The 19,975-nt window shown below is 43.4% G+C and overlaps 3 protein-coding genes across 3 annotated transcripts in view; all 3 read left to right on the top strand.

Moving 5' to 3' along the window:
• The window catches only part of zanl (zonadhesin, like), a gene marked incomplete at both ends in the record, with an annotated part of 117,282 nt that overhangs the window by 4,808 nt on the left and 92,499 nt on the right, over positions 1-19,975 (top strand). Inside the window, 7 exons of the mRNA XM_080741669.1 lie at positions 2,701-2,785; positions 4,954-5,109; positions 6,680-6,844; positions 8,109-8,206; positions 8,863-8,941; positions 9,059-9,346; positions 15,980-16,078. Of these exons, the coding sequence (XP_080597795.1) occupies positions 2,701-2,785; positions 4,954-5,109; positions 6,680-6,844; positions 8,109-8,206; positions 8,863-8,941; positions 9,059-9,346; positions 15,980-16,078 (970 nt within the window). The remainder of the gene's footprint in view (positions 1-2,700; positions 2,786-4,953; positions 5,110-6,679; positions 6,845-8,108; positions 8,207-8,862; positions 8,942-9,058; positions 9,347-15,979; positions 16,079-19,975) is intronic.
• Positions 9,417-15,786, top strand: LOC308298628 (zonadhesin-like; the record flags this gene model as incomplete). Its single annotated transcript, XM_080742271.1, has 9 exons — positions 9,417-9,629; positions 10,653-10,794; positions 11,369-11,613; positions 12,672-12,820; positions 12,975-13,103; positions 13,218-13,356; positions 14,474-14,615; positions 14,900-15,099; positions 15,544-15,786. The coding sequence occupies 9 exons, from the start codon at positions 9,417-9,419 to the stop codon at positions 15,784-15,786; spliced, it is 1,602 nt and encodes a 533-aa protein (XP_080598397.1).
• On the top strand, positions 16,138-19,779 carry LOC308298627 (zonadhesin-like; the record flags this gene model as incomplete). Its single annotated transcript, XM_080742270.1, has 10 exons — positions 16,138-16,174; positions 16,233-16,426; positions 17,004-17,145; positions 17,359-17,603; positions 17,776-17,924; positions 18,448-18,576; positions 18,682-18,820; positions 18,929-19,070; positions 19,178-19,377; positions 19,672-19,779. The coding sequence occupies 10 exons, from the start codon at positions 16,138-16,140 to the stop codon at positions 19,777-19,779; spliced, it is 1,485 nt and encodes a 494-aa protein (XP_080598396.1).

The raw sequence follows: 19,975 nt of genomic DNA, 5'->3' as shown, positions 1-19,975 counted from the left end.
AACATTAACCATTAAATAATCCCTTGTGGTTAGAGTGTCTGCCCTCAGACTGGGAGGTCGGGGTTCGATCCCCAGCCAGGCCGGGTCATATCAAAGACTCTGATATGATATGACCCAGTGCCTCCCTGCTTGGCACTCAGCATTAAAGGTGATACACCATGAAATTTCACTTTTCCTATTTTAAAACCTTTTTTGGGGGTCCCACTAGCACCTTCTATCCTCACAAAGTCCCATTTCTGACTGTTGTGTCTTTCTCTGGTTTTGAGAAGGCGAAGGTTAAAAGTATCCCACGGGTTCTCAAAACAGGCTATCCAGATTTGCTGCCGATTGTGACGTCATCTGCCGATTGTGACGTCATCCTAAAAAAAAACGTTTTTTTTTTTGTTTGTTTTATTTTTCAAAAAGAAAACTTTTTTTCAAAAAAAAACTTTTTTCAAAAAACATTTTTTTTTTCAAAAAGATTTTTGGGGGGTGGCGCAGTTCAGGCCAAAGGTGGTACTGCAGCTGAAATGCTCTGAGAGCCATTCAAAAATGAGAGAGGCTCTCTATTCAGGAGTGGTAATTTAGCCTCAAACCTTTTGAAAAACGTTTTTGGGACATAAACAATATGACATAAATACTTTTTAAATGCATGGTGTATCACCTTTAAGGGTTGGATTTGGGGGTAAGTCCCTGCAACATGCTAGCGGCATGTCCAGGGGGGTGTAATTGTCCCTCACGCTAGCCTGGGATCGCTTCCAATTTTGGGATTTGATCCGGTCGGGAGCGGAAACAGCCTACGTCATGTTGTAGTCCTCAAAGGACTACACTTTGGCTGGAAAGTAAGATCAAACCCGGAAATCAGTTTTAACCGAAAATAATTCCCCTGCTCTCAAGGGCATAATTTTAGGGCCTACCTAATAAACCCCTTGATGTGGCGTAGTTTTGGTTTTGGAAAATGTGATTGGTATATGCGTCTTTTAATCCAACTCATAGCGATTGGCAAGACTACACTAGATTACTCGAGCATTTAAATAGGGGGTAGGCGAACCAAAACAAAGCGACGCCACTTCTTCTCCCTGTTTCCAGTTTAGGCCACGCCCAGACCGGATCAAAAGGCCCCCCTGTAAACGAATACCGGGCTTTCCTCCGAGGTGGAAAGACTGGTGACGCAAGGTTAGCTTCACGCCACAGAAACAGGACTACAGGAACTCGGCAAGGATTTACTTACTTACACAGAGCAGTCATGCTTGGCCAAAAAATGCCCCCTGGAGCGAGTGTTTCTCTCTCTACCATTGAGATATATTGTTCCCTCATAAATGTGGACAAACATGGGCACTCATTCACACGTGCACGCACACACACACAAATGAGTCACACACGGTTATCTTTTACAAGCCGAAGGTTTATGTTTTTTAACTGCTCACCTTATCTATCCTCGCAAAATTTTTAAGACCACTTGTTGTAAAACAGTTAAGATGGGAGTGTCAGAACAGTGGTGCCCTCGGGTTTTAATTATTCACACGCAACTCATTTGAAACTCATTTTCACACACGCAGGTCAAGAGCAGAGCAACAAACTGTTGTCTATGTCAACGCAGGGGCGTCACAAGGGGGTGGGGGGGAAGTGGGACTGAGTTACTAGGGCCCAACGTGGAGGGGCCTTAATAATTTAGCTATTGAAAAATAGTAGATATACAAGCTCACAGCGCGGCACCGAGTGCCGCGCTGCGAGCTTGTAGATCTGCTATTTTTGAGAAGTCGTGAAAATGTGTGCAAATCTTTGAATATATGTATTTTTTAAGCAAACATTTGTAATTCAAATTCTGTTTCTGGGGGGGGGGGGGGGGGGGGGTCCCCTGGAACTAAATATTTTGAGATGGGGGTCCGTGGCCAAATACATATCATTTTGGGGGTCCTTCACATGAAAATGTTTGAGCACCACTGACATTTATAGAATTGTGTCAAAAATATTCAAAGACCTGCACACATTTTCACGATTTCTTAAAAAATTGCAGATATCTGCAATTTTTCAATGGTTAAAGCACAAAATAATGCATAATAATTCGTTCTCATTCATGGGGGACCCACATTGAATCCTCGAGTCGTACCCAGGGCCCAGAATTTGGTGCGACGCCCCTATGTCAACGGTTTGAAGGCGAGGCTGCACATGGAGAGAAAGTTACTGGCTGTCATTCACATGAAGTGCTATTGATCTAACCCCTGCTTATCTGCGTGGGCTTTTAACAAACTGTGATTTTTATGGTGTTTTCTGTGGCTCTGCAGGATATTATGGAGGGCGGAGGGCCTTTTTACGTATAAAATCCACCTTCAGTGCTGTTTTTTTTTTATGCCCCTTAGCTTAATTTCTCCTCTCCCCATGTGCATGTAGTCAGGTTTAGCTCATTGTAATCACTTTAAAACAAATGGCAGAATTGCCATGAAGAGCTAGCTGGTTTAAATCTACATTTAATATTGTGTTTATGTGCAGATAAAAAGTTCTGGGGCAAACAAAAAGTTTGCCACAAGCTGGTATAATATGACTTTTCATTTCTTGTTTTTGTTCTGTTCCTTTTGGAACCGGAACACTAAAATTCAAACTGATAAATGATCGTTTGATGATTTTGTGTGCATTTGCATGTGTGTGTGCGTGCGTGTGCGTGTGCGTGTGTGTGTGTGCGTGCGTGCGTGCGTGTGTGTGTGTGTGTGTGTGTGTGTGCAGGTCGTGTTTGAGGCCAAGAGAGGCTTCAGTTCTTCATGTGACACAGCCCTGGACAACATTGTCATTAGCGAAGGAGCATGTCCCAGTGAGTATCTACACACACACACACACACACACACACACACACACACACACACACACACACACACACACACACACACACACACACACACACACACACACACACACACATAGGCGATTCTAGCCTCTTCCAGCAGGGGGTGCACGACCTCTATTACCTCATGCACGCGCGCGCACGCGAAAAAAATTGCGGATATTAGCGGTTTTGTAATGTTGTTTTAGCGGATTTCTGCAGTTAATTTTGTACCCAAATGTAACACAATATAAACAAAAAAAAGTGTAAAACAGGTGCTTCTTTTTCTAGACACCATATGTCTATCTATAGGATTTATTTACTTATTTTGCAGACAGAGGCAGCACAGCCAGGACATATAAAGCCAAACATCAAGTTAATCATCATTCATCAAGCAATCAAGCAGTCATTTACAGTGTCAAATAAGCATTTCACAAAAACAAATAGTAGACACATCCTTATTACACAATGAACTGCAGCCTCCGGGTTTTGGTACTTGCAAACCTTTCAATTATTTTCTGCACTTTAATTTCGTGTATTTTCTCAATCTGTAAAATGCCTATATCTGACACTCTTTTATCAGTCATGGTTGTCCGTAAATACGTTTTTAGTTGTCTCAAAGTAGAGAAACTGCGCTCAGCTGAAGCACTCGTAACTGGTATGGTGAGGTACAGTGTGTAGACGTGTTTTAATGTACCAAATGAATCAGAATTATGCATTCCCTTCTCTTGAAAAAAAAGCAAGTTTCTTTTCAAACAGTGTCGTGTCCTCCATTTCTTTTTTTTTGCGCACATTCTCTTCAATATAACGAAACAGTTGAAAAAAGGGAACATAATAGACTATGCACTTGGAGGGAGTACAACAGCATTGTGTAAACAGAGATGTGTCTTTATGTACCTGTCCTCCTGAAAGCTTGCTCGGCGTTCTCAGAACCAAAGGCCCGACATGGAAAGCAGAACGCCCGGTCATGGCGCACGCTATACTCCAGCCAGGCAAAATCTTTAAACCACTCCTTTCTGAATTTGCGTTGTTTTTCGCCAGCGGCCTTTAATGGACATTCTACATCTTCTGGCTGATATGGACCCAAAGCCAAAAACTGCTTGGCTTTATCCGGGCCATGGCAAGGGTCTCTTTCATGAACAAAGTTGGCTTCATTTGGCTCCTCTGGGTCTGGGCCTGGGGTAACAACAGTTGAGTCTGGAGTGGGGCTTGCTTGCTGTGGAGGAACCGGGGCCTCGGTCTCCGGCAACGGCGAGCCTTCCACAGTGATGTCGGTGGCTGGATCACTGCTGCTGCAAGCTCCGTCCACCTCCTCTGGTTCACGTTCATTAGCATTACTGTCAGTGTCGAGTGAACTACTATACTTGCCCCTCCACCTCTCTTTTTGCGCACATTTTACAAATCACGATCACTGTTTTATTTAATAATTATAAAATAAAGTTACATTACAAAAAAAAAAAAAATCAAAATGGCCGCCTGGCGGCCAGGGGCACCACGTGCACCCTAGGACACCCCTTAAAATCGCCTATGCACACACACACACACACACACACACACACACACACACACACACACACACACACACACACACACACACACACACACACAATTCTTAATAACCATGACCAGGGTGGGAATTTCAGGGAGGCCATGAAGGCCATGGCCGTCGCTGCCCCTCAGTTTGGCCTTGTGCCCCTCAAAAAAAATGGCATGCCCTAAGAGGCCACAGTGGCCTTAATGCCCCAGCTGACTGTACCACTTTCTCAGCTGTCTCTTTCCTGTCATGTAGACACCAGTGTCTTTTGTTGAAATTCTGAATTCTCAATCCCAGAGACCTCATCTTTAAACCAAACCAGTAGTATGATTGGTGCAGGGCTGAGCATGGATCAGATTTTTAAATACCATAATTTATGCATTTACTGCAGATATAGTCTACATATTAAATCATCCTTAACCCTTACATTCAATTAATTTTTTCAATGGACTACAATCTTGTTTTATTTGATGGCCTTCCTGCCCTGACATTTGGCGTTTGTGCCCTCAAGAAATGGACAACACCAAGTGGCCTTGCCCCTAAAATGATGAAATTCCAGGCCTGATCATGACAATCTTATCTACGGTAGTTCTAAACCTCATCTGAACGTGTCTCCTCCCCATAGCCTGTGTGACCGGCTGTGATTTTGACACGCTGGGTGACCTGTGCGGCTGGACCACCCCGCTGCCCTCTAACCCCGACGTCTTTGGCTTCGAGCAGTGGAACGGACCCACAGACACCGAGGGCACAGGACCCGACGACGACTTCACCAAACCTGGACGTGAGTGCCCCCTCCTCACACAGTTGTACTTTTACTCCAGTGCAGGGGTGTTCAAAAAGGGGTCCGGGACCACTCGGCGGTCCTCAGAGTTACTACAGGGGGTCCTCCAAATCTTCTAATCCTTTTTATATTAACAACTTGAACCCTAGTGTCCATATTCTGAGAACTGTAGACAAAAATAGCCGATCTTGTGAGCTTGTAGATCGGCTATTTTCGGCGGTTTGGTGTAGAGGGAAAAAAGAGAAGACTAAGTACAGAGTGAAAGGTCAAGTTTATTAGATAATGACGGTTCAAGTGGTTTAATATCTGAAAACACAAATTGTTATGAATCCAAAATACACTGATGATTGTGCTGTCAAACAATGAAACTATATGGAATCTATGAAAAGGTTGTGGGGGTCCCTGCTTCATCTCTCTCTCAACTAAGGGGTCCTTGGCCTGAAAACATTGAAGACCCCTGCTCTAGTGGTTCTTAAACTTTTCAGGCTGCGACCCCCCAAATAATCATATTTGAACTGGGGACCCCTCCACCCTGACGAACACTAATAGTTGAGGCTTTACATTTTGTATAACACGGTTCTATTGTGCTTCTATACATGCTCACAATGCCTTTTGTGTAGTTTGTCTATTTTCACAATTTCTGCCACTAATATTTGACAATTTGGCCAATGTTTAATTTGTCATTTTAGAGATATTAAAAAGTTCTTAAATTGTCACTTTAGAAATGTGTAGATACTGTAGATACCCTCTATACATTTTATGTTAGTTTGTTTACTGTTGAGTGAGAAAACAATGTTGCACATTGAGTTAATCATCTGGGGACCCCCCAAAATAATTTGGGGACCCCCCTGGGGTCCCGACCCACAGGTTGAGAACCACTGTTTACTCCACTACATGTTTTTGAAAACTGTAGTTACTATAGTTACTTTGAGACAATTCTTACAAAACATATATTAACCACTTCAGAACTTTATATACATTGGCTATTTGAAAGTAGACGATCTACAAGCTCACAACGAGCTTGCAGATCGTCTATTTTCAAAATATTTCTACTGTATACGTTTGAAAATGTGTGAAATGTGACTTTCTGCATAATGAGTACTTTTGGTAGCCTACTCTAAGTAGATGCCAATACTTTTGTTCTCACTCATCATTTACTACAGTATTTTTTTTATACTGGACTTTTACATCTACATTTCACTTCTACAATGTGGTATTAATACTTTTACTAAGAAGAATGGAGGTCCGCACACAGCTCAATGCTCCACAGTGTTTATTTAAAACATTATGTTTTAAATAAACACTGTGGAGCATTGAGCGGTGTGCGGACCTCCATTCTTTTTAATCTCATGTTGACCTGAGCCCAGCACCAGCACTTGGAAAGGATGTGCGCATCATCTTGTTCTTTTAACTAATTAATACTTTTACTCACATCAAGTAAACTAGGTGAGAGTAGAACTTCCTACACTGCTAGACGGTCCTACTAATCGTTTTTCAAGGTGACTTCATTTGAAAAGCCTTCATTCTTCGGTTGTCTGAAGTAAACGTTGTCCTATCTTCTGAAATGCAGTGGGTTCCTACTTGTTGCTGGACTCCTTCTCGGCGGTGCCCGGAGTCTCTGCTGAAATCAGGAGTCCCCCCACGGCCTCCAGCGGCTGTCTGGACCTTTCCTTCTACTACTACATGTACGGCAGCGCCACCACCATGCAGCTGAGTGTACACGCCCTCACTGCAGGTAAGAGACCCGCTTGGAATATTCACCTTATTCCTGGCCCTCTCCAGGGCATCGCAATAATTGCCTTTTACAGAGGGCCCCATTGTGTTTTTCTCTGTGTGCTGCTTCAATCAACATCTTTTCACTCCCTCCCTAGTAAGGAAGTGAACAGGGAATCGGTATGTTGCCAGATTTTTCCAAAGAAGCGCCCAGGTCTATTGGAAATAAGCCCAATAGTAGCCTCGGGATCCAGACTTTTCAAGAAAGAAAATCCTGGGATAGCGCCCCTGTATCTGTGGCTCACAAAATTTGAATTGTATATAAAATATATGTAGCCGTTCAGATATCTTATTTTACATCAGTATTGTTCATGTGAACTGGTTTGTTTAGGTTTATCCATTGTCGTTATAAAATCCCTATGATTTATCACTCGTTTTCCACCGCGGATCACTTCCTCATTTACTCAAAGCGGACAGCAGCAGGAGTCATGTCTCCCGCCGCGTCCATTCCGAGACGCCGGAGGAGCCGATGAGATCTGTCAGGGCCATAGAATGTCCACGTTAGGTTAGACTAGCCCAATAGAAGCAACTATGCTCAGTTTTACTACAGTCATTTCCCTCTATCAGCCACCATATTATTGTGCTGGGGTGTTTCCTTGCAGAAAGACACATCCCCTTGGCTGTATTTTGGTTTTGTTCCAGTGTTTATGTTGACATGTCATTGTTCATGTTGACATTCATCCTGTGCAGGGACTCCTTTGCCTGTGAGGGGAGGGGGTAGCTCTACCAGAGCTCTTAATTGCTCCCTTTGAACTTGAAAGGGGTTGTGCACTGAGTTGATTGATTAGCCATAAAGGTGTCAAACTGGTTATTTGCTCGTTAGTGCTCTCTCTAATCAATTAAAGCATCAAATACAGCTACCTGTCAAAGAAGTGAGTTTGTTTGTATACACACAGACTTGCCTAGTTTCCGTTATACAGGTCAACAGGTGTGTGCAAAATCAGGCTTGTTTTCTATCAATACCTGGCACTCCTATCCTGAGATACTTCAAACTAAATAAGTACTATATGAGTGTAGTACACTAACATACAATATTACACTACATGGGTAAGTGCCATCATGTTAATAAAGCAAAGGGAACGATTATGAGAAGTGGGGCTGTTTTTATCTTAAATCAGGAAAACCAAAAAATACAAAAATGATATACTGAAACACTTTTCAGTATATCATTGTCTTATTGACCTCCTTGGGCATCCAGTCATCCCGTCTCTCTTCCATCTCTCCAGGCGGCAGCCTTGGCGCTCCTCTCTTCACCGTCCGAGGGAACCAGGGTCAGGCCTGGAAGCCTGCAGAAGTCCGCTACCTCGGAACGGCTACTGTCACGGTAATTATTGGGACTGAGCATTTGTTAAATCTGTGTGTATGCCACCCTGTGTAACCACCCGGATTTGAACTCCCGGGGCCCTATTTTCTCCCTGCTAAACCCCTTATCCCTAAACTTATTTTCCTTGTTTTACTATTTAAAAAAAAAATAAAAAATAAAAAGCGAGCTTGTAGATCGGCTATTTGAAGTATTTTAAAATGTTTTTCAAAAAGGAGAAGACGTTTAGGGATAATGGGGTTTATGTCTCCTGCATGGGATATTAGGGATAATGGGGCCCCCGGTCTCCTGCATGGGAAACCAAATATCTTAGCTCATGCTAAGGGGAATCCTGTTATAAATGAACACTATAAATAATACAGACACATTACAAAACACTTTCAAGCTAAAAAGGATCTACAGCACACCTGCAAAATCTAAATAAAGTGCAGTGTTGATTAATAATGGTTGCAAAGAGGTTTTCTTTAGACTTGTACTTGGATTGTATTTATGGCTAATCTCTGACATAGTCACCTGCCTTTGACCTCTTACAACTGGGAAGTTTGATTCCCAATGTAATCCCTCTTTGGCAAGAGGGATATTAGGCGTCTGGCCTTCAGCCAGAGCATGTGCATGACTCATGCATGTGTCTAATATTTCTTTTCTATCTATATTCCAAGTTTGTGATCGTGGGCACTTATGGAGAGACTCCGGAAACAGATATCGCCGTTGATGGTGTTTGTATTATGGCTTGTAAAGGTAAGAAATAAGCTACTCTGCATCTGGTACGAAATATTTACTGTGTCAAAAAGTACAGCCTTCTCAACGGATATTTTCATTTAGATGCTTTGTGATAACGTTCTGTTTCACCTTTAGTTCCACCGACAACACCTGCGCCGCCTGTGACTACACCAGGTCCAACTACTCCCAAACCTCCAACACCTGGTCCAACTACACCCAAACCTCCAACTATTGGTCCAACCACACCCAAACCTCCAACTATTGGACCAACCACACCCAAACCTCCAACTATTGGACCAACCACGCCCAAACCTCCAACTATTGGTCCAACCACACCCAAACCTCCAACTATTGGTCCAACCACACCCAAACCTCCAACTATTGGTCCAACTACACCACGACCAACCACAGCAAGCACACCAAGTAAGAGTCAAAATGAACATGCATTGTTCATTCTTTCATACCAAATTTCTAAAGCATTTATTTCATTTTCATGTGTTCTTTTTCCACAGTAACATGTCCTCCTAATGCTGAGTACAATGATTGTGGTCCGGCTTGTAGTCCCAGCTGTCAGGAACCCTCCACCAACTGTACTGGACCCTGCGTTAGTGGCTGCTTCTGTAAGCCGGGCTACGTCCTAAACGGACGCCGTTGTGTCAAACCGGAGACCTGTGGCTGTCTGGACGACCACAACAACTACTACGAGGTTAGACACCATGCATTACAATGCTCATGTAAATGAAAAACTTTGACAGTTACCAGATGCTCTTATCCTGAGCGACTTAAAATAAGCAAGATAATCATATTAATATAGAATGCAGAGAGAGTGCAGTGCAGTGCAGGATCACTAAGTAAACTAAGAAGCGAGCATCAGTCTAAATATAATACAGTATATCGTCGTTGTCGGGTGGAAATGTCCAAAACCGTTTGTTTTGTATTGATCATTTTAGAAATGATTTAAACTAGTGAAAATAGCTGATCTACAAGCACACAACGCCTCGCTGTCAGAGGCGTTGTGTGCCTGTAGATCGGCTATTTTCACTAGTTTTGTGAAACAATATCGTATGATAAAGCAGGACTTTACTTTGCGAGAAAAAAACATACAAATTTCAAACTTGGAGATACGAGGTTTCTGCCCGACAGTGACGATAATAGTCAATATACTATAGAAATAACATTCTGTACATTTAAACCATAGGATACCAAGTAAACAATGAACCATGGCATCTGTTTAAAAAAACCTGCTATCTAAATTACATTCCTAACATCTTGGCCAATGAGGATGCCATAAACTGTGAGGCGATTAAATGATTAGATGAGATGATACAAGAGAAAACGATAAGATAAGGATAAGAAAAGGTGCTTTCAGAGGAAATTACTGGAGCTGAGACGAGAAGAAATATGAGCCAAGATGAGGAAATCATTCGATGAATGTACTTTGTACAAATGAATACAATACTGTTTCGTTTCTGCAAAAGCTGTGTTGTTTCGTTGAAACACAAATGTGGTTATTATTCTTAATTTACACCAAAATATATTCACCCTTGCCAAAAGGCTGGCTTGTGCTCTCATTTATTATTGGCTGAGGGTCAGGTATAAAGTGGAAATAAATAATGTCTTCTATAAAGTCCACTCGACAACAAAAATGATATACATTACATAGTTTTAGTTATTGTTATTGTTATAATGTGCTTGATACTGATTTCCTGCCCTGTCTTGTGTGTGTCAGCCTGGAGAGATCATCTTTGGGGACGGCTGCTCCAGACTGTGTCGCTGTGCAGGGAACTACACCTTGGACTGTGTGGATAATTCCTGTGACCCCACAGAAGAGTGTCGTGAGGTCAGCGGAGTATCAGGCTGCTATCCCAAAGGTGACAATGTCAGGAGAATACTTAACACATCATTTGTTGGCTGGACCAGCAGGCCTGCCCTATACTGACTGACTGACTGACTGACTGACTGACTGACTGACTGACTGACTGACTGACTGACTGAATCAGTCGTTAACATTAAGTGATGAAGTGTGCCAACATTGGCCAGCCGGTTTGTCTAACAATGAACTAGCAAATAACAGAGCAAATATTCAACCTGGCTAATAGAATGTAGTCTATCCTCAGTAGCAGCATGTCTGGAGATTGTTTCTATATTTCACATACCAGTACTGTCCAACAAAAAACTGGAAATGTTGACCAGGAAGTTGCTCAATTTGGACTCATTTCACATCTAAAGGCTGGTTTAAAGATGTGTTATAACATTTTTGAGTTTTCATAAAGGAAGCGTTTGCTACATGGTTGCTACCCTGTCATATTTAAATATTTAATTGGCCAGAGTGACCTGAGTGTCACTGCTGCCTGTAATGTCGTCAGACACAAAAAAAAAATGAATTAAATAAAACATGTCAACCACTCACACAGTAACACATACCTTCCTCCATGTGTCCTACAGCTACCTCCACCTGCATAGCCTCTGGAGACCCACACTACACCACCTTTGACCGTCGCAAGTACAACTTCATGGGCAACTGCAGCTATGTGATGTCTAAACCCTGCAACCTCACCTCCATGCCCCACTACGAGGTCCACGTCGACAACGAAAACCGCCACAACAGACCCACCATTTCCTACGTGAAGGCTGTGCACGTGTACGTGCGCTCACTGAAGATTTCCATCCTGAAGGGAGGCACCGTACAGGTAGCACCCAAATGAGTGACCAACTGCAGATGTGGCAGATGTTGAGTACCATGTCTCAGTCTGACCTTGACTTCTGCGAAACGTTTAATCCTATATCATTCAAGTTGGTTCTGAGTGAAATGATGAATGGATGATCTAGAATGTCTGTTTTATAAAAAAATGTGGTGGCAGCTTAGGCAAGTTAAAGATTGTGATTATTACAACTTTTAACTTGATTTGATGTATTATAAAACATACATTAACCCATTCAGGCCGGGTACACATTTTAGTGTATGGGAGGGGCTTACAGTACATGTACAGTATGTATCAACATATTTGTTTTTGTTGGCTAATTTCTGATTTGGGCCTAACTATAGGTTAGGCCTAAATGGGTTAATCTACTTTTGCTCACATCATAACATGTTGTGAGCTTGTACATCTGCTATTTTCAAACATTTTGTACTTTTACTTTTGGTATTTATGTAAGCCTCCATTTTGATGCCAACACTTTCATACTTTTAAATGTGGAATCCCGGACGTTTACTTTTATTTCTACACTTCAGTATTGATACTTTTACTTGAGTATACTTTTTCCACCACTTTGCTCATAGCGCTCATATCGTTGCCCATATTGCCTTTTGCCTTCGCTACACTTACAAACAACTTTCACTGGGTGAAAAGAGAGATTATCTGACATATACTGGTAGAGTATATGACCAATTTTGTACCAGTATACTGGGCATATACCCACATAATTGGACGTTTTCAGTTCAAGAGATTTTCAGGCATATTCCCCTGTAAACTGCAAATAATAGGTGATATTCTGTCCCCAGCTAGACAAAGGCACACAAAGGCACACCCTGCTGTGCCTTTGTCTAGCTGGGGGCAGAATATCAGGGGAATATGCCTGAAAATCTCTTGAACTGAAAACTTCCAATAATGTGGGTATATGCCCAGTATACTGGTACAAAATGGGTCATATACTCTACCAGTATATGTCAGATAATCTCTCTTTTCATCCAGTGTTTCTATCTCTCAAATGAATTAATGTTTGTCTCTATTGTGTTGCTCTTGCGTAGCTGAATGGGACCAACGTCAACGTGCCAGTCACTCCAGCCAGCGGTGTCTCTGTGTTCAAGTCTGGGAAACACTACACTGTAGCCATGGACTTTGGTGTGACCGTCCGCTACGATGGAAACCACTTCATGGACATCAAAGTCATCAAAGAGTGAGTGAAACTCATAACAGCCTGTTATTTTAATCATTAGACTGATCAAACCTAAAGATATATTCAGACGAGGTGAATTATGAGTGAATAATGACTCTAGTGAACTCTCTCTTTCTCTCCACTCTCTCTTTTGCCTCCACCTGGGTACCTGCAGTTACAAGGACACATTGTGTGGTCTGTGTGGAGACTACAATGACAATGCCAAGGATGACATGAGAAAGCCAGACGGCACCTTGACCAATGACCCCAATGTGTTCGGACACAGCTGGGTGACCGACCCCAAGTGAGTCATTTTAACATGAACGCAGAGACCCTCTCAAACACACACAAACACACACCTCAAAACATATACACTCATCGACAAACAACCACCATTTCCCTGCGTGTGTCTCCATAGCTGTAACAAGAAGCCCAACACCACGGTCCCAGGATGTACGGATGAGGAACAGGATCTGTATGAGAGCTCTGGATACTGTGGCATCCTGTTGGACAAGAGGGGACCCTTTGCTGTCTGTCACCCCAAAGTCAACCCCAATGTGAGTGTTTATCACACACTAGTTTTTGTGTTGTCCTTTTAGCGTATCAGCCAGTAACACGCAAGTATTCAATCAAATCAATCAAAAACAGCTTCACAGGACCAATGTGAAGACTTTATGGAGATCCTTCGTACGGGACGGTATCAGGATTGGTTTTCAAAGTAGTGGGATGGATTGATTGATTGATTGATTGATTGATTGATTGATCGATTGATTGATTATTAGAAGGGTTTACATAGGAAAAGGTACAGTTTCATGACAGTACAGTTCACTGGTACAAGGTCAACTAAATGGATTAGCTCAAGTAAGCACATGACTTATTTAAATTGAGATCCTTTTTTAAAGATGGGGTGCCATGATTTCCCCCCCCTAAAACATGATTATCAGGTATTATGATTAAACTAGGAGGAAGATTTTTTCCAAAAAAGTGTACAGAACGTGTTGAAAATGTGTTTTTTATGTGGCCACACCCATCAGTTCATTAGGTATGCCTGGTTGTCATGGTGGGTGGTGACCCAGCTGAAGTTAGCCACACCCACAGTGTCGGGTGAATGGTAAAAGGCCTCCCCCTTTGATGAGTTTATGACATCATTAACTCAGTGCTTTTCAGTCGGGCCTTTTGACTCCGAGGCTTTCAGCTTTCAGGAAGTAACCAAAAATACACAGGGAAGACATCTTTGCACATTATAACCACACCCGGTGGTCTATTAGGACACACACAAAACAGGAAAAAGTACAAAACAATGGCACGACCTCTTTAAGTCATATGACAGACAGATAAAACACAGTACTATGCAGAGAAAATAAGAAAAACTTAAAAAACACAATGCAAAAATAAATGGTATTTACAATAGAAAGGTCAGGGGGAGGTAACGTTAGGCTTAGTTTGCTATTACCAGTTACGAGTAGCGAGTTTTCAGAGTGGATTAGGTTTGTTGCCACCGGTTTTCTCTTGCGTTTAAGCCCATATTCACTGACTTTAGATTTCCCCAGATGTATCAGTAGGCGGACATCTTTGATTATCTGGCTATGCGCCACGATACACACAGAAACACACAAATGCATTTTGTGCTTGCAAGCAAACAAAACTCCTTTCTTTGTCTCTTTGTGCATTCAGGACCACTTCAAGGACTGTCTGTTTGACCTGTGTGAGCTGGACGGCTCCAAGCCCATCCTGTGCGAGGCCATTGAAGCCTACGTCAATGAGTGCCAGGACCGTGGAGTCAACATCCCCCCCTGGAGGAACCAAACATTCTGCCGTGAGTCAACAGACCAGTGGAGGACGGAGGGATGGATGGATGAATGGAGAGAGTGAGGAGTGGAGGGCTGGAGTGACAGAGGGAGGGGAAGATAGATAGATGTGTTACAGGGACAAGAGAGAAAGGAATGATGGCTATTAATGAATCTCATCTCTGCCAGATGCCAGAAGGGATGATGGATGAATGTTAAATGAACAATATTATTACTAATACTTGAAGTAGAATTAGAAATACCGTACTTCTGTGCGTTTATTCACACATGTCCCTCTCTGTCCTTCCTGCAGCTCTGGACTGTCCTGCTAACAGCCACTATGAGCCGTGTGCAGACCCCTGTCAGGACACGTGCGCTGGGAAGCCCCCCACAGGCTGCGGTGGTCCCTGCGTGGAGTCGTGTGTGTGTGACCCCGGCTACATCCTCAGTGCTGGAAAGTGTGTGAGGACCAACGAATGTGGATGCAAACACACCAACGGACAGTACTATGAGGTATATAGAGAGCGTGAAATGTCTACTCAACTAAAGGAGGAATGGTTTTACACTCAATAGGTTATATCCCCTTCTTGCGAAATTTCGCAGGATGTTGAGTGAAATAAAACAATTACTTTCACTCTCTCTGTCCCATCCGATCTACCCAATAATCTGAGCATTCGGGCTGCTCTCAAGTGTTGACAGAGTGTAAGCATGCTTAACTTAGACACATTTCCCGGGCTGCTGGTGGGATATGGAAATGTATAATCTACAAGCCTGTTGGGAAATGTAGACATTTCTTACACTTACTATAAAATACAGTATACTGTATATCTAATCGGTTTTGTGAATTAATGCATCTCTCTCTCTCTCTCTCTCTCTCTCTCTCTCTCTCTCTCTCTCTCTCTCTCTCTCTCTCTCTCTCTCTCTCTCTTTCTCTCGCTCTCTCTCTCTCTCTCGCAGCCTGGAGAGGAGTTTTATGTGGAGGACTGTTTGTTGAAGTGTAGGTGTAATGCTCCCTTCGTCACCTGTTCGGCGGCAGACTGCCCTCCACTGCATGAGTGTAAACTGCAAGGAGGAGACCTGGGCTGCTACCCCGTCAGTAAGTTCACATTCAACAGAGACGCACCGGCAGAGAAACAAAGAGTAGCTTCGAGAGATGTGCTGACACGGTCACAGAGGAAGACTTCAGGAATATTATGTTAGCGAAAAAATACATTCGGTCCTGACCAATGAAAATTTTACATCAAGGTGTGAAGCCAGTTTAGAAGCACTGACATTACAGGAGACTACTATCTCCAAAACCTCACACACAAAGCATCTAGATACAGTAAATATAAAACAAACAAACAAAGAAACACAAACTCTAATAGCCTAATATAATGATATCCAACTCCAGATCCTACTACGCCCGCACCTCCAACTCCTGGTCCAACTACACCTAGACCTCCAACTATTGGTCCAACTACACCAAGACCAACCACAGCAAGCACACCAGGTAAGACTGAAAATATATAAACATTGTCAGTATAAATGTATATAAATACAATATTATAAATGATTCTTTTCATCTTTTTTTTGTCTAATTTACAAAGCATTTATTCCATTGTCTGACTGTCTTATTTTTCTCTGTGTTATCTTGTGACCCACAGTAACATGTCCTCCTAATGCTGAGTACAATGAGTGTGGTCCGGCCTGTAGTCCCAGCTGTCAGGAACCCTCCACCAACTGTACTGGACCCTGCGTTAGTGGCTGCTTCTGTAAGCCAGGCTACGTCCTAAAGGGACGTCGTTGCGTCAAACTGGAGACCTGTGGCTGTCTGGATGAACACAACAACTACTACGAGGTTAGACGCCATACACATGCTTAGTGTACCATTTAAACCTAATTAAATAGGACCCACGTTGGACATTGCCCACTTGGGGCCCATACTTTCGAAACCATATATGACCCACATGGGTCCCACATAAATCGCCCAGTTGGATCCCACCTAAGGCCCAGATAGAACCCTCTTGAAGCCTGCATGGGCAAACCCAGGTAGGACCAACAATAATCCAACTGACATTTCCCACTTTGGGGCCCTTATAGATTAGCCCACCTTGAAACCATATGGGACCCATGTGGGTGTAAAAGATATATAGATCTATAGATGATCTAAGTCAAGATGTCATGAAACAAGAGGAGATGAAATGATTACATTAGATATTACAGATCAATTAGCCAGTAGCTATGCCCCTCCCCTAAAAGCTTTTGTCCAATGCTAGCTTAGTAACCGGCAGCTTGCCAAGGCAAACCTTGGCAAGCAGGAAGTTATTCTAAGCTAGCATTGGACAAAAGCTTTTTGGGAGGGGCATAGCTACTGGCTAATTCCATGTATGAATTAGTCTTAAGACTGACTTCCTGCCCTGTCTTGTGTGTGTCAGCCTGGAGAGATCATCTTTGGGGACGGCTGCTCCAGACTGTGTCGCTGTGCAGGGAACTACACATTGGACTGTGTGGATAATTCCTGTGACCCCACAGAAGAGTGTCGTGAGGTCAGCGGAGTATCAGGCTGCTATCCCAAAGGTGACAATGTCAAGGAAAACTAAGACAGCAGCATTGTTTGGCTGGACTGAATAAACGGCAGGCCAGCCCTATATACAGTATGTGAATGTATCTGACTGACTGACTAGCATTGACGTTACAGCTTGGCTACCTGTTTCATCATAGACAATAAAAAGATATTATTAACCCAAGCAACACGGTAACACATTCCTTCCTCCACCATGTGTCCTACAGCTACATCCACCTGCATAGCCTCTGGAGACCCACACTACACCACCTTTGACCGTCGCAAGTACAACTTCATGGGCAACTGCAGCTATGTGATGTCTAAACCCTGCAACCTCACCTCCATGCCCCACTACGAGGTCCACGTCGACAACGAAAACCGCCACAACAGACCCACCATTTCCTACGTGAAGGCTGTGCACGTGTACGTGCGCATGTTGAAGATTTCCATCCTGAAGGGAGGCACCGTACAAGTAGGTGTAGCACCCAAATGAGTGACCAACTAGCGACTACAGACTGTTGATTAGATTGGGTGGCATTTCATAAAATCTCTGGAAGGAGAAATGGTGGAGTCCTGATAAAATGCTTTAACGTTATAATTAATTGCCATGTGTCTTTGTAATGTCTTGTGTTGCTCTTGCGTAGCTGAATGGGACCAACGTCAACGTGCCAGTCACTCCAGCCAGCGGTGTCTCTGTGTTCAAGTCTGGGAAACACTACACTGTAGCCATGGACTTTGGTGTGACCGTCCGCTACGATGGAAACCACTTCATGGACATCAAAGTCATCAAAGAGTGAGTGGAAACCCCATAAATAATCTGCCCGACCCACTGCTCTTCATCAAACAAGCTGGTCCTCCTGAGTATTAGTTTACTCTGAAAGTTTAAGACCTAAACCCGGTGTGGTCTTAAACTTACGCTTTCAGACTTAAAAGAAGTCAGGATTTTGCTGTGGTGTGCTTTGCAACGTAATGTCATAGAGTGTGTTGATTTTATAGTGGGAGAAAGCTATTTCATGAATGTCTCCCTCTCATGATGGAGAAAGTGAATTGCAGCAATGAGTTAAATGTTATATTTAGATGTGTATGATATGGACAAAATAATGTTGAGCATTAAGTTAATCATCTGGGGACCCCCCAAAATAATTTGGGGAAGCCCCTGGGGGTTCTGACCCACAGGTTGAGAACCACTGTCCTGGAACATGTGAGCACTAATGAGGAACAAATACTGCTTCTCTCTGAGCTCTGACAAACTACGTCCCATGAATTAAACAAATTCCTCTCCACTCTCTCCCTTGCCTCCACCTGGTGACCTGCAGTTACAAGGACACATTGTGTGGTCTGTGTGGAGACTACAATGACAACGCCAAGGATGACATGAGAAAGCCAGACGGCACCCTGACCAATGACCCCAATGTGTTCGGACACAGCTGGGTGACCGACCCCAAGTGAGTCATTTTAACATGAACGGTGCCTGCTCCATCATCAACATGCATTGATACAGATGCATTCATCCACAAACAACCACCATTTCCCTGTGTGTGTCTCCATAGCTGTAACAAGAAGCCCAACACCACGGTCCCGGGCTGTACGGATGAGGAACAGGATCTGTATGAGAGCTCTGGATACTGTGGCATCCTGTTGGACAAGAGGGGACCCTTTGCTGTCTGTCACCCCAAAGTCAACCCCAATGTGAGTGTTTATCACACACACACAAATATCACACAACAAACAATGCATACGCCACACGCACTTTGTCAACTCCTTTCTTAATATGTGTTTTGCCCCTTTGTTTATCAGGACTACTTCAAGGACTGTCTGTTTGACCTGTGTGAGCTGGACGGGGCCAGGCCCATCCTATGTGAGGCCATTGAAGCCTACGTCAATGAGTGCCAGGACCGTGGAGTCAACATCCCCCCCTGGAGGAACCAAACATTCTGCCGTGAGTCAACAGACCAGTGGAGGATGGAGGGATGGGAAGATTACTATATAATCTAAGCAGAATTATAAATAATTTAACTAACTCGTGCCTCTCTGTCCTTCCTGCAGCTCTGGACTGTCCTGCTAACAGCCACTATGAGCCGTGTGCAAACCCCTGTCAGGACACGTGTGCTGGGAAGCCCCCCACAGGCTGCGGTGGTCCCTGTGTGGAGTCGTGTGTGTGTGACCCCGGCTACATCCTCAGCGCTGGAAAGTGTGTGAGGACCAACGAGTGTGGATGCAAACACACCAACGGACAGTACTATGAGGTATATAGGAGAGCGTGAAATGTCTAGCCAACTTAAAAAATCCTGTTGGGAAATAGATATGTCTTACACTTACTATAGCATACAGTATACTGTAGGCTATATTTAATAGATTTTTTTAATTAATGCGGCGCTCTCTCTCTCTCTCTCTCTCTCTCTTTCTCTTTCTCTCTCTCTTTCTCTCTCTCTCTCTCTCTCTCTCTCTCTCTCTCTCTCAGCCTGGAGAGGAGTTTTATGTGGAGGACTGTTTGTTGAAGTGTAGGTGTAATGCTCCCTTCGTCACCTGTTCGGCGGCAGACTGCCCTCCACTGCATGAGTGTAAACTGCAAGGAGGAGACCTGGGCTGCTACCCTGTCAGTAAGTTCACACTCAACAGAGACGCACCGGCAGAGAAACAAAGAGTAGCTTCAAGAGATTTGCTGACACGGTCACAGAGGAAAGACTTCAGGAATATTATGTTAGCGAAAAAATACATTCGTCCTGACCAATGAAAATTTTACATCAAGGTGTGAAGCCAGTTTAGAAGCACTGACATTATAGGAGACTACTATCTCCAAAACCTCACACACAAAGCATCTAGATACAGTAAACATAAAACAAA

The sequence above is a fragment of the Nannobrachium achirus genome (genome assembly GCF_963921795.1).
Source record: "Nannobrachium achirus genome assembly, chromosome: 14".
NCBI lineage: Eukaryota > Metazoa > Chordata > Actinopteri > Myctophiformes > Myctophidae > Nannobrachium > Nannobrachium achirus.
Note: the sequence above shows the minus strand (reverse complement) of the source record. Positions and strands in the feature narration are given on the sequence as shown.